Source organism: Thunnus albacares, chromosome 19, assembly GCF_914725855.1.
Source record: "Thunnus albacares chromosome 19, fThuAlb1.1, whole genome shotgun sequence".
Classification (NCBI taxonomy): domain Eukaryota; kingdom Metazoa; phylum Chordata; class Actinopteri; order Scombriformes; family Scombridae; genus Thunnus; species Thunnus albacares.
Window position 1 is genome coordinate 13,390,140 of NC_058124.1, and position 14,437 is coordinate 13,404,576.

The 14,437-nt window shown below is 39.8% G+C and overlaps 1 protein-coding gene across 1 annotated transcript; it reads left to right on the forward strand.

Moving 5' to 3' along the window:
• The first annotated feature begins 479 nt into the window (after nt 1–479).
• Nucleotides 480–14,084, forward strand: fkbp9 (FKBP prolyl isomerase 9). The gene is made up of 10 exons (XM_044335533.1): nt 480–958; nt 2,028–2,173; nt 5,417–5,606; nt 5,753–5,898; nt 6,776–6,965; nt 8,540–8,685; nt 8,783–8,972; nt 9,869–10,014; nt 11,849–12,012; nt 12,108–14,084. Exons 1-10 carry the CDS (start codon nt 756–758, stop codon nt 12,285–12,287), a joined length of 1,701 nt encoding a protein of 566 aa, XP_044191468.1. The 5' UTR covers nt 480–755; the 3' UTR covers nt 12,288–14,084.
• The last annotated feature ends 353 nt before the right edge of the window (nt 14,085–14,437 follow it).

Sequence of the window (14,437 nt, forward strand, 5' to 3'; positions counted from 1 at the left end):
CTGGTGAGAAGTAGTGTCCCTCCCCCCCCTCCCACTGCCACGTAGAGACATTCCTGCCTGTTCTGCCCCCCCTCTATTCTAAAGGCCTACACCACCAACACATCGGGATCCATGCGTAATATCACCCAAGAGCAAGCTTTATAAGTCCTGCTCATAGTTAAACTTTCGCTGCAATTCAGAGGTTTAGCCAGATGTGCGCGTTATCCTTCAATGGATCCAGAGGGGGATGTGGCTGCAGGTCCACAGAGACCCCTACGTTACCACGTTGACACATCGCAGAGGCTTCACTGCGCAAGAGCAATACGTGGTGCCCAAAGCTATCCCATTCAATCCCCAAAGTGCGTCAGTTTAACAACAAAGACGCGAATTCAGACAGGAAGTACGCATTGCAGTTTCAAAATGTGAGCACCACTGGCTACTTAAACTTTGTTTTTATTTGTTTGTGTCTCACGCACATTGGTTCATGCATCTCGCATCCTTATATGTTTTGCTTTTAATTGATAAAACAATGCAGAATGTGGTGTTCAGGTGATCAGTAGAAGCTTTATTTTTAAAGTGTAACAGGATGTGGTGTAGTATTTTGCCTGACTTGACACGTGATCATTCCTACACTGGGACCGGGGGCAGGACTTCTTATCCAAATCCGAGTAGAGGAAACCAAAGTACCGGAGAACGGGGAGACAGCGCGCACACAGATAGTTTACAGGCCGTAGCCACACTTATCTCCATAGTTTAGAAGTTTGTCGGTAGTGAACATGATCCAGTGCGCGCGGGCCGTGTTGTATCTGTCGGTTCTGGTGGCGTTCGCCGCCTGCAACGCTCCTCCGGTACCGTTAGACGACATCTTAATTGAGAAAACTTTCGTGCCAGAACAGTGTGTGCGCGCAGTCAAAGACGGGGACTATGTCAGGTATCACTACAATGGCATGTTTCCGGACGGCAAGAAGTTCGACTCGAGGTGAGTATGACGCAGCTGATGACTTTATATTGTCGCTTTTAATCTCAGCGTGCAGGTCAGACCGGGTGCACGGTGGGAACTGCGTGCGCGATGCGTAAAAGTGCGCGTTTAGTGATTCGTCCCTGTGAGCCACGCAAGCAAGCAAGCAGGCTGACTGCAGCTCTGGATCCACTTATGCTTAATCCAGAGGCTCCAAAACCTTTTAATATTAACGACCCGCAAATGGATTATACAAAAAACTCTCATTTCATCAGATGAATGATTTTGCAATAAGATGAGAGTTTGTAGAGTTACGTTGACATTGGATACTCAGTCCTCATTCATTTAGATGGAACCCACTTCTCTGAAGGTCCCTTGACTCGACTTTGGGAACCATCACCCCTAGTTATGAGTAATAATAATGTAACTGTATGATACACTGAAAAACTCAGTTAGTTGCTAGTTCAAATTAAATCTCTCATTCTGAATAGTTTTTATTTGATCCCAAAATGATAATAAGAATAAAAAATATTCTATGCATAAGGGCTGCAGCTAACGATTATTTTCATCATTGATTAATCCGCCAATTATTTTCTGTTTAGTCTATAAATTGTTAAAAATTGTTGAAAAAAATTCACCTTCACAGTTTCTCAGAGGCCGCAGGGATGTCTTCAGTATGCTTTTTTTGTCCGGCCAACAGTCCAAAACCTAAAAATGTTTAATCTACTGTCACATGTGACAAAGAAAAGCAGCAAATCCTCATTTATAAGAAGTTGAAACCAGAGAATATTTGGCCTTTTTGCTTGAAAAATGACAGAAAGGATTATTCCATTATCAAAATAGTTGCAGATTGTTTTTCTGTTGATCGACTAATTGATTAATCAACTCATTGTTACAGATCTAATATGAATGAGACAGTGTAAGAAGATCTTGGTGCATTTGAGAGTCTCTTGATGAACGGTTTGCCCAAGCAAGGTTCTAGTTACATTTGCAGTATTTGGAGTAAGGCGTCAGATGCATGAATGTACTATCAGTCACCAAAGTCCTCACAGGTGCATATAAGGAATGTGCATGTTTGTGTGTTTCCCAGTTATGACCGTGGCAGCACCTACAATGTGTTTGTTGGCAAGAAGCAGCTGATCCAAGGGATGGACAAAGCTCTGGTGGGGATGTGTGTCAACGAGAGACGACTGGTGAAAATCCCACCTCACCTCGCCTACGGAAAACAGGGATATGGTAAGTATGTCAGGTGTGTGTTTTTAACTTCCTGCTACTCAAGCACAGCCCTTTGTCCCATCAGTTCACTGAGCGATTGTCTGGACAGACTAAAAGATGCTCATTACAAAAGTTTGACGACAGACTGGAGTTAATTCCTCTGGGGAGTCATTATAAATACACAGATGAGTGAGCACACGACTGGTGCAACTCACCATGACAATGAGAGAATTTAGTCAGACACTGGCAGAAGTATGAGGGACAAAAATGACAGTACTGTGTTGTGTTGTAACAGAGTCAACCGAGGCAGAGAGGAAGTAGGCTGTTCCTAAGCGTCCATGTTTAATGATGTCAGAGGGACATCACAGACCAGGAAGCAGGTCAGACGATCAAGACTTTCAGCTCTTAGTGACACTAACGCTGCAAAGGTCAGAGCATCCCTCTGGAGACTTGAGACAATTCGATTTTCTAGGATCTGTAAGTGAACATAAACTGTCCACAGTAGCGGATGTTTCTCTCAGAAATAATGTGTTTTTCATATGATTGTAGTGATAAGAGGAACAATGTTAAGGCTCTGTTTACATGTTGAGACCGGTGTGTCTCTGTGTGTGTGTTTTAAATAGTTTGATAATGGGAGAAGCAGGAGAGAGGGGGGACATGTGTAGACAGGTAAAAGCTGAGGCTGTGTCCTCTACCACCGGTCTGTATTAGAGGGAACATGAGAGAAAAAAAGAAGAAAATAAAGAGAGAGGGAGAGGGAGATTTTGGAGGAGGGAGACAGATTTAAACTGGAAAGAGACCTGCCACCTCAGCAGTAGTAGAGAATTAATGGCTGCTACCCCCACTGTCCCTCCTGCTTCACCTTCTCCTCCTCATCGGTGTCTCCTTTACACTCTCGAAGCTTCTAAAGGCTCTCAAGGCACATTCACATGATGGTGGATCCAAGCAACACTGAGGGATAAACCGTTTGAAACATTTTATACGCAGAAAAACATGCGAGCTGACATCAGTAAACTGCTCATGTTTGTGAACAACTGGTTAAGATGTTGCATAAATCCTGGCGAGAACAGCTTTAACTGGACAGACATTGATGTTCAGGAGCTTCCACTGAGGACACAAAGGTCATGCCCTCTTTGATATTTCTGGAGAACTGACATTAATTAGGCAGTTTTAACTAAATAAATTAAAATATAAAGGGTTTAGTATTTACCAGACACATGTACCTCGCAGTATAAAGAAGAGATCATACAATTTAACTGTTAAATACATAAATAAAATGTTAACTTTTTTGCTTAAATAGTCAAAAAAAAATTGCACACAATTTGGTTGATGGCTCATCAAAATTTTCTTGGGTGGGTGGGGTTATGCTGAGGGGGATTTTGACTCATTTAAATTCAAATTTTATACATAATCTATATAAAAAGATTTGTCAGGAAGCTTAAACAAAAAACATTCATCTCAAATAAGAAGGGGGCAGAGATGTTTTGTACCAGATATTATCATTATTAGCTTCTTTCCTTCTGCAGTCAGCTAAACACAACCTCATGATCTGAGTATTTCTTAGTTTATATTCAAGTTTTAAGGTCTGTTTTACCAAATGCTATTAATCCTTTAATTTGGGCCGGTAGGGTGATGAATATTTACACATAAACCATATCTTGTTTAGTTGTAAGTTTAAGTAAAATCACCCAGGTGTTCAAAATTTTAGGTAAAACTTGTTAACTTTCAAAACCCTGAAAGTTGTCAAAAGTTAGTGCATCTGAGAAAAATAAAGCAACAACCTAAAAAGTTTTTCAAAATGGATGGACACTCTTGCAAGTACACCATTTTTGTTTGAATCTAGAATATAGCACCCACATCTCAAAATGTCTCATTTCATTAAGGAGAACTTGCTGATGTAAATCTTCGTTTGCAACGCAGCTGTTTTAATCAGCGTCTTCCCCCATAGCACTCAGTTTTATTTTCCAGAATTTTTATGAGGTAGGGTTGGAAATTCTGGCACAACTTCATCAAACACTTGCAAGTTGCGTGAAGAAAAAGAAGAAAAAGCAGTCAAAACTCAAGCAACACTTGTAGTATCAAGAAAAACTTTATTTTCAAACCGTTTCAGCTTGTAGCCTTAATAGGAGTCAATAGACAATACTCAAAAAACATTTAAATACATTTTTAAGCGGAGACGCAACACATAGCCTAACGGGTGACAAATTAAAGGAAAAACCAGTACAGGTCTGAATGCTTGACCCCTACAGTGAGGGGATCTGGTGGCTCTGTTATGCTGTTGGGGGCATTTTGCTGACATGGTTTGGGTCCACTTGTCCCCTTAGAGGGAAGGGTCACTGCTAATCAATACAAAGTTGTTCTGAGTCATCATCTTTATCCTATGATGAAACATTTCTATCCTGATGGGAGTGGTCTCTTCCAGGATGACAATGCCCCAATTCACAGAGCACGAGGAGTCACTGAATGGTTTGATGAGTATGAAAATGATGTGAATCATATGCTTTGACCTTCACAGTCACCACATCTCAACTCAGTTGAACATCCATTGGAGATTTTGGCATGACGTGTTAGACAGCGCTCTCCACCGCCATCATCAAAACACCAAATGAGGGAAAATCTTTTGGAAGAATAGTGTTCATCCTTCCAGTAGAGTTCACAGACTTGTAGAATCAAGGCCAAGAAGCATTGAAGCTGTTCTTGTGGCATGTGGCGGCCCAACATCTTACTAAGACACTTTATGTTGGTTTTTCCTTTAATTTGTCACCCGTCTGTGTATACCGGAGGACATGCAGTAATTATGGTTTCTCACACAGTGATAGTTTGTGGCCATATTGTAAACAAGAATATAAAGAGGGAACACAGAGAAGAGGGCTACGTATTTGGAGATTTATACTGTATATGCATGTATATGTGACATTAGACTAGACAATAAACCAAATACAGTAAATTGATTTACTGACATTTGAATCTCTTAATATATTTCATCATTTTTCAATAGTTTCATCAGTTTCAATAAATGTACAGTATATCACCTGACATCCTTGCTCCAATAATCAATGGCATCTAACCAGATGTTCAGCCAACAGCCCAGTATCTTTAACCGGTCATTCTGTAATTAAACAGGACAAACATTACAAAAGTGAGCCAAATGCAAATACATGACAAATACATGCACTGATGTGTGAAGAATAACAAAGAATTGTTACATTTAGTACTGCTGTTTGAAATAGAAACTGACTGACATGTCCTCCTCTCCCCCATCAGGTGACATCATCCCCCCTGACTCCATCCTCCATTTTGACGTCCTGCTGCTCGATGTGTGGAACCCCGATGATGGCGTTCAGATCAACACCTACCACACCCCTCAGACCTGCTCCAGAAAGGTGGATGTTTCTGACTATGTCCGCTACCACTACAATGGCACCCTGCTGGATGGGACACTCTTTGATTCCAGGTTTGTTCCACGTTATCCCTTATACACACACAGACATTCTCACATATCACACACACACACACACACACACACACACACACACACACACACACACACACACACACACACACACACACTTAACCTCTCTCCTCTGCTTTTCACTACAGCCACACCCGCATGCGCACCTATGACACTTACGTTGGGATTGGCTGGCTGATCGCAGGTATGGATCAGGGCCTTCTGGGAATGTGTGTTGGAGAGAGACGCATCATCACTATGCCACCATCACTCGGATATGGCGAGAATGGAGACGGTAACGACTTCTTTATTCTGATTATTTGTTTCCTTTTGAGTCTGATTACACTGCTGACAGTGACTTCCAGTCTTTAAAGCTTCCACTGCTTTGGGGAATAACTTGACATTGACAATTGCAGTGGAAAGCAACAGGTGCTGTAGTTGCACACTTGGAGCATGAGGGGGCAGTACAGTACACACATCATGCATCTCCAGAGTTTTATCACTCTTGTCACACTTAGAAACTTCCCACTTCTTTTTTTTTCTGTTTTTTTTTTTTTTTTTGCAAAAACAGCAACTTTTCACATCTTCTTACCTTCACAAACTTAAAAAAAAAGTAATTTCCACAATTGATTTAGTCCATTTTCCAGCACATCACACTTTCTTAATTTGGGTACTTGAATTTCTAGACTCCAATTTGCTTCTTGCTCACCACAAATTAACAACAGTAATAAAATCAGGAAGATGTTTCCTCTCATGTTCCCTCAGCACACCTCAAAGCTTGTAACATGGTTGTATGACCACTTTAAGTGACAGTATTTACTCACAACAGACAATATTTTTGAGCTTGAGTGTGAAAGTTAATTTTTTAATTATTATTTTTCCCAGCTCTACCATATTTCCAAATAACCTCCATCAGTACAGAAGCAAAATATAGTCACATCCAGAATGAGGGAGCGTATCAAAGTGAAATAAATTATAGTCCAACATTAAAATTAGGCCTTCCTTTATACAGTTATGCCAGCACAAAACATAAATAGATAAAAATATGTTTATACATAAAAGATCCTCTTTATCTGCGTCTCCGTCTCTAACTGTTTTTGTTTTGTCTCCTTTTCCCTGGCTCTCCTTTCATCTTCCACCCTTTCTTCTTCTTCTTCTTCTTCTCTCTCCAGGTAGCGACATCCCAGGTCAGGCGTCTTTGGTGTTTGACGTTGTACTCCTGGACCTCCACAACCCCAGAGATGGGATCGTCGTGACCAATCAGATTGTACCCAAGTCCTGCACGAGGAGGACTGTCGCTGGAGACTTTGTGCGCTACCATTATAATGGCAGCCTCCTCGATGGAACATTTTTTGATTCCAGGTGTGTGTGATTAATTTTAGTTATCTTACTTAATTACAAAAAAAAAGGTTAATAGTAAATCTTTGGGTCACAAATAGTCTGTTGTTCCTCAAGTAGCCTCAGGGTGGCAGCTTTTCTCTGTGCACTGAAGACATATTGAGAGATGAATCGAAACTTAAAACCACCAGTGGAAATTTTCTGTGTGCATCCTCTGAATAGTTTCCTTTCTTTTATTAAGTTTTTCCACCTTAATGTTTTTGGAGCATCAAAGAATACAAGTCTGAGAATAGATTATTTAAATTCTTGAAAAGTATTAAATATTGCAGGTATGCAGTTATCAACGTTCTTGTTTTCTTATCAAGTAACATTGTGCATGTCAGCTACAGAGAGAAGATGCAACAGTATGTACAATATGATAAAAAATAGGTTGAGGACTCTCGATACACTGATCATTTCCAATACAGGTAGAAAAAATATCACAAAAGTGCTGCAAATATGTATGTATGCAGAAAATATTCACTGAGTAGTTCACTTTTTGAGATAAAGGAGTATTTGCTTGAAACACCTGCTGAGATTATTTACAGCTCAGGAAGTTCTCCACATTTACTGAACACATTTGAGATCTTTTTTCTCATTATGACCTTCACAGCCTTGTAGCCTTTCTTGTTACTTTTAAGAAATTGTTTTGCACAATCTGTACAGAAGTCAAGGACTCTCTAGCTGCACACTGAGACAAGACCAAACAGGAGGCATCTTTTCGCAGAAAGCACATATGTTTCCTTCTTGTCGCCCACAGTGTTAATGCCGTCATACAATTATTTTTATTAGTAAGTCGAAGCTGTTGGCAAAATTCTACCATATATCTGTTTAACTGTAACATGCACATACAAACCACAAATGTTCGCACCTATAATACAAACTGCTGGTTGCAGTTTAGTCACAGTGGTTTTGCTACTGACTCATTTTGCATCCTGTACTTATTTATATAAGATTTTATATTATAGTACCCCGAACATGTGATTTAAGACTGTGTACTGTTAGCAAAAGGCAATCTTGATATTCAGTTCCTAGCTTGTTTGTGATTGTTTTCTATATGATGGTGTTAGTATGACTTTTATCTTACCCTATGTACTTTACTGATTTTAGGTGTTGGACATGTGACATAAACATTCCATAGTCTGCATGTCACCTTATGTAATATGGTATAGCCCTTCTGGGGGGCCTTTTAGATACAAACAATGGATCCATGGTCAAGATTGGAGCCGTTCCAGATGTGGTATGTTATGATACATAATATGTTGTAAGGTAGCTGTCAATCACTTGATGGATGGCCCCTAATTGAATTAATGCCCACGGAGAACCTATGTTGTTCATGTGATAAGATACAGATGTGTAACCCTATATAAGTTATGCACTGACAGTGGTACGGTGCCCAGACCATCTTTGTACATGGAATGGACCCGATGGCCATCGTCTAATAAACGTCTTCAAAATAAGAACTTCACCAGCTCTTCCTTTGAACGATACATCATCACACATCCTTCCTTTCAGATGGTATGATGATAATATTTTTGTTAATATTTTTTGTTCCACAGCTACTCTCGTAATCGTACCTATGACACCTATGTGGGTCGGGGTTACGTGATCTCTGGCATGGACGAGGGTCTGATTGGAGTGTGCATCGGAGAGAAACGCACCATCACCATCCCCCCACATCTTGCCTATGGAGAGGAGGGCACAGGTGTGTGTGTAAAGCTTCCATATACAGTTATATGTATCAGAAACAGTTGAGGTTTTTCATATCCTTTCTTTATGTCTTATTGCCTTCTATCTCTCAGGCACTAAGATCCCAGGTTCAGCTGTGCTGGTGTTTGACGTTCACATCATCGACTTCCACAACCCATCAGATAACACTGAGGTCACCATCGTGTTCAAGCCAGATGAGTGCGATAAGCAAACGAAGAAGGGAGACTTTATCAAATATCACTACAATGCATCTCTGATGGACGACACATCCATCGACTCCACGTGAGTGAAAAAAACAGAGAGAAAAAGAGAGAATGGTAACATCATCTCACATTAAGTGGCTGAAGTCTTGTGTTGTAAACAGTGCATGAAGGTCAGTTGATAGCATAGTTGGGAGTTTAAGAAAGGACGATCATAACTCATAACTTGTGTGAATAATAAGCGAGTTGTACCAGCTCCCGTATGAGTCAATTTCTCACTGTATACTCTCATGCACACTGCTTTTTCCTCAGTGCCTTTAAAACAACATATGCACTTTCTTAAACATCACCGTTTAGGGTAGTAAGAAATCTGTAGACTGCTGTACTATGATGTTGTACATAGGATGAGGTAAAAGGTTTATAAATGTTAAGGGGAAGTTGTGTTGGGTTACTTTTATTGTTATTTCAACAAACAACACTGTTGTGAGTGAGCTCATAGTGCACGCAGGACAGACAGGACAACACTGAATACTTATAACACCATCACATGAATAAAAACATTAAAATACACAAAATGTAATAATTATGAAAGATAATCTACATCTTTAAAGAATGCTTTGAAAGTCTTAAGCTGTCCTTGACAACGGTCCCACCCCAAAACTATTGTGGTTTCTTGATTCAACCCACGCTGTGGCCTCTGACTCACTGAAACATCTGATAAGATGTATGCCTGAACTCCTCCTCTGACCTGGTGTCACAAATTATCATCCTGCCCTTGACAAAGCAACAAAATCAACAAAAAAAGTTATACTGACTTGATGTAAATTACTATGGGATGTCAGGAGAATAAACCTGTCACATTCTCACACAGAAATTTAGGAAGGAGTAAGAAAATTATCAGAAATTATGATCTGGTAAGTACATATAAATACAGTTATTCCATATGTATCTGTTTCACTCCCACTCCATTTATTTCAGGTATAATTATGGAAAGACATACAACATCGTCCTGGGAGCCAACCAGGTTGTCCCAGGGATGGAGGACGGACTGATGGACATGTGTGTGGGAGAGAAGAGACACCTTGTTATACCTCCTCACCTGGGCTATGGGGAGAGAGGAGTCAGTAAGTAATGCACACACATACTATACATGTACACACACATACATATAAAATTTATTGCAGTTATTTGTGGTGAAATGTGTCTCTTATTGGAGAGATAGTAGCGTTGCATTGCTTTTATGTGAGATTACCTTAAATTTACCTTATCCAGCTATTAAAATAAGTTATAACCTCTAAAGGTCTCAGAGATATCTCCAGAATATCTCTGCACAATCCTCTAAATTTACTATTTTTGAGAATAGAATATGCTTAAATTTGGTAGGGATTTACATCAAAATACACATAGTAACAAACGCATTTCAAGTAAGTTCAGTCGGTCATGAAAAAAATAGCAAAAATCTTCAAAAATCTCCTGTTTTGCAACAGTGAAGCTTCTATGCAAAAGAGATGAGTCTCATTTTTCTACAGACAATGTTTTTAATAATAATGTAATGATAATTTGTTAAAATTTTCAGAAATCTCTCATTCCTTCATTTTGACTGAGAGAAAAGACTCATACAGCGCAAATAATGATTCTTGAAGAAGAAACAAAACACTCGACTTTTGTACAGTGGACTAAACAAGACATACTTAAATGTTAAGAGGAAACAGATGCTGTCTCTTAAAAAGAGAATCAAAGAAGAATTGTTATGTTAGTTATAAAGTCTGCAAGATTTTATGAACAGCAATCATGATTAGGGTAAAAACAGATCTATGACTCATGTTGCTGAACAGACTTCTGTGTCCAAACACTTTCTTACCAATTAAGAAGTTTTAGCATCATAGCAATAGTTTGACATTTTGGTAAATGGGCTTATTCACTGTCTGTTGTTGAGTTAGAAGATCAACACCATCTGTCCATTAAATATGAAGCTATATCCAGCAGCTGGTTAGCTTAGCTTAGCAGCTAGCCCGACCCTGTCCAATACATCTGTACAAAAATCTAAGTGTAAAAACAACACGTTTTGGTTTTATGTGCTGGTCTATTTCTTGGAGGTTAGTGATTTCTGTGGTGGAAAATCTTCAGATGGGCCAATACATCTTCAGGTCTCCCACAACATTTTTAAAACTCGCAAAAACTCAGATATATTCAAAAAACACACTTGAAAATGAGTTCAATGTGAATAGGTTTACTGTGCATCAAATGTAATACGGAGCAAACCGATGCTGCAATCCTGGGATAAAAGACCTAATGCAAAATCCCAGAACATCATTTTATATACTATTCACAACTCCTCCTGTTGCGGAGGCTATCTGGGGCTCCACTGAGCTTTTTACCAGATTCACCTGGCCTGAAAACAATGTTGTGTCAAACTTCCCTAAAACCCCTGCTGGCCTTTAATCACGCATCATAAGCAGTTTACCAAAATATCATATTACTGATGAACCCTTCTGTGTACTGTCTCTACAATGACTGCACACTGTTGATTCTTTAATTAACTGTCCTGTGTAGTGTCTTTTGTGCTGACACTGACATGACTATTTACACACTTCCTTGAGTCTTTTCGTCAATTGCCAACCAGTGAAGTTGTTACCTTCAGGCAGAGCCAAGTTAGCTGTTTGCTCCTGTTCCAGTGTTTATGCTAAACTAAGCCAGAGGAGGTCAAAACTCCAGCAATATCTGTAGTGTAAAGAACAACTTCAATGTGAGACCAAAGCGTTTCAGCTTGTAGCCTCCAGATAGCTGAGCTAACCAGCTGCTGGCTCCAGCTTCATATTTATTGTACAGACATGAGAGTGATATTGATCTTCTCATTTAACCCTCAACAAGAAAGTGATTAAGTGTACTCCTCAGCATGTTGAACTATTCCTTTAACGACCAACCCGTCACAGTAAATTTGTGTGTGTGTCTGTGTAGCTGGTGAAGTTCCAGGGAGTGCTGTGCTTGTGTTTGACGTCGAGCTGGTAGACATGGAGGAAGGACTTCCTGAAGGCTACATGTTCATCTGGAATGACGATGTGTCACCTGACCTCTTCACTGAGATGGACATGGACGACAACAAGCAGGTGGAGCCCTCTGAGGTATGTCCCAACATATATCTGAAACATTTTACCTTTTGGCTCCTGTCTGTTCATCCTCAATTTACCCTTTTCCTTTTCTTTCTTTGTCTCTATAGTTTACTGATTACATCATACGGCAGGTGAATGAGGGTAAAGGTCGCCTGGCTCCTGGTTTCGATCCCTATCGCATCATTGACAACATGTTCTCCAACCAGGACCGTAATGGAGACGGGAAGATCACAGAGGCAGAGTTCAAACTTAAAGCAGATGAAGCCGCCGCCCATGACGAGCTATGACGGGAATGAGAGTAAAACTCCGATCAGGGTGTAGGGTGAAGGGTCAGACAGTCAGCGAAATGGGAGGGGGGCTTCAGGGATACGTACTGTATGTGGGTGGTAGAGTAGAAGAGGAAGGGGTTGTATTTGTAAAATAAGCAAGTGTGGAGCGGGAAATGTGCCAAGAGAGATTTTTTACTTTGAAGACTGAGATGATGGTCTAAGGACATCTTGTCCGTAAAGGATAAGGCTGGCGATTGTCTATATTTTTCTTATTGTCAACAAATCTCATGTGCAGAGCCAAACCAACAATTAACTGATCTACTAACAAGTATTGTGTGTTTATCCAAAGCCTGATATATTGTGTTCCTCTGTGAGAAAAACACTGCTGAGCTGGGTGACATGTTTCTTTACCCCGAAGAATACGGTGATGGTAGTTTGTTTTGAAACGGCTCCAGAGAGTAACAACAACGATCACATTTTCAGTCTCAAGAGAGTAGTTCTGTGTACTGCAGACGCCACTGCTTGACTTTGTGCTACATTATAAATTTATAAAAGAACTTCAGTACAAAGTCAAGAGGTTGTGATAGCTCTGTAAACAGAACCACGTTGATGCGCATGCACAGTGGCGTCTGCTGTACATACAACTACTCTCTGGAGATTGAAAACATGATCACTGTTACTGTCTTTGGAGCCGTTTCCAAACAAATTATGGTGATCACTCTCTTTGGGTCAAAGGAACATGCCACCCAGTGTGACATTGTGGCTCATTAATGTGTTTTTTATTAGTTTTTGGACAATAATGGAGGCCTACGGGACAGAGGAATAAGATGTATCAGGCTTTGGAAACACACACAATACTTGTAAGTAGGATCAATTCATTGTTGGTTTGGGTCTGCACATGAGATTTGTTGACAATAAGAAAAACATAGAAAATCGCCAGCCTTGTCCTTTAAAGAGCCAAATGAGTCTGAGAAGAAAGAGGGAAGATTAACATATGAGAAGATTGTTTTGAGAGCTAAATATTGGAAAGAAATCACCTTATTTGAGGTCAACAATGATAGTGAATGACTTTTTTTACCTCCTCTCTCATCAAGTTCTTTATGCCGTGTTGTATGTGACTTATTTTTTTTTGAAGGGTACAAAAGCACTCCTGTGTGAGAGAACAAACCAAGGCCTCACCCCACAAAGTCCACATTCAACACTCCTGCATCCTTCCTGACTTTTGTTGTTGTTATCGTTTTGTGGTTTTGCATGAAACATTTCATTTCTGTCCGCTGGGTATCAGCTTGTCTCTGAAACATCTGACAGTCTTCCAGGAGCAATGAGTCGACCATCACTCACTGTAATATACTGTGATGGTGGAAATTTAAATTGTCTCTGAAGGTTACCACTCATTTATTATTGAAAATAGGTGATTATTTTAAGTGAGAGTTTTAAGTTAGAGTAACATTTTATTTACATGGTTTACAGCTGAAACCTTCCACTGTTTTACTTTCAAATGTCAAGATGCCTTCTGTGTTTTCTACTGTTAAAAAAATCCTAAAATGTAGTTCCATGGCCTGTTTTTGTCTTCATCCAATGTCAACACCCGATTGCAATTTAGGACTTTGTGCTTTTGTGTGTGTATGTGTGTGTGTGTGTGTGTTCGTGTGTGTGTGTGTGTGTGTGTGTGTGTGTGTGTCAGAGAGAAAGAGAGAGAAAAGTGTGTGTAAAGGTTGTTTTTGTTTTACCTTTTCATTCAGGAGAATACTGAGGCTTGATCATGAGAATGTCAGTGCAAAGTTTAATTTGATTAAATGACCTGACCTAAAAGAAGACTAGATTGTGTCTCTCCATTTGTCTTTGAATTTGTGCCTTAAACTCTTATCTGCTTCAGATATTTTTCAACTTTAGTTTTGTTGCATCAACAAACTTAACACATAACAGGACAACTTTAATTTTTTCATGTATTTATTTATGAGGAAGTTAAGTTTCAACTGCAGTCCTTTGGCGAGATGTTCTGAAACCAATGAAGTGATGGTTAAAAGTTATAGACAGAAGACGACATGATGCCGTAAAGACAATAGCAACAAAATAAACATTCTCAAGACAGTGCACGAGCCATGTAGTGCAACAGGAAACAGCCAAACATCTGTACAATAACACAGCAACAATATTCAGTGCATGTA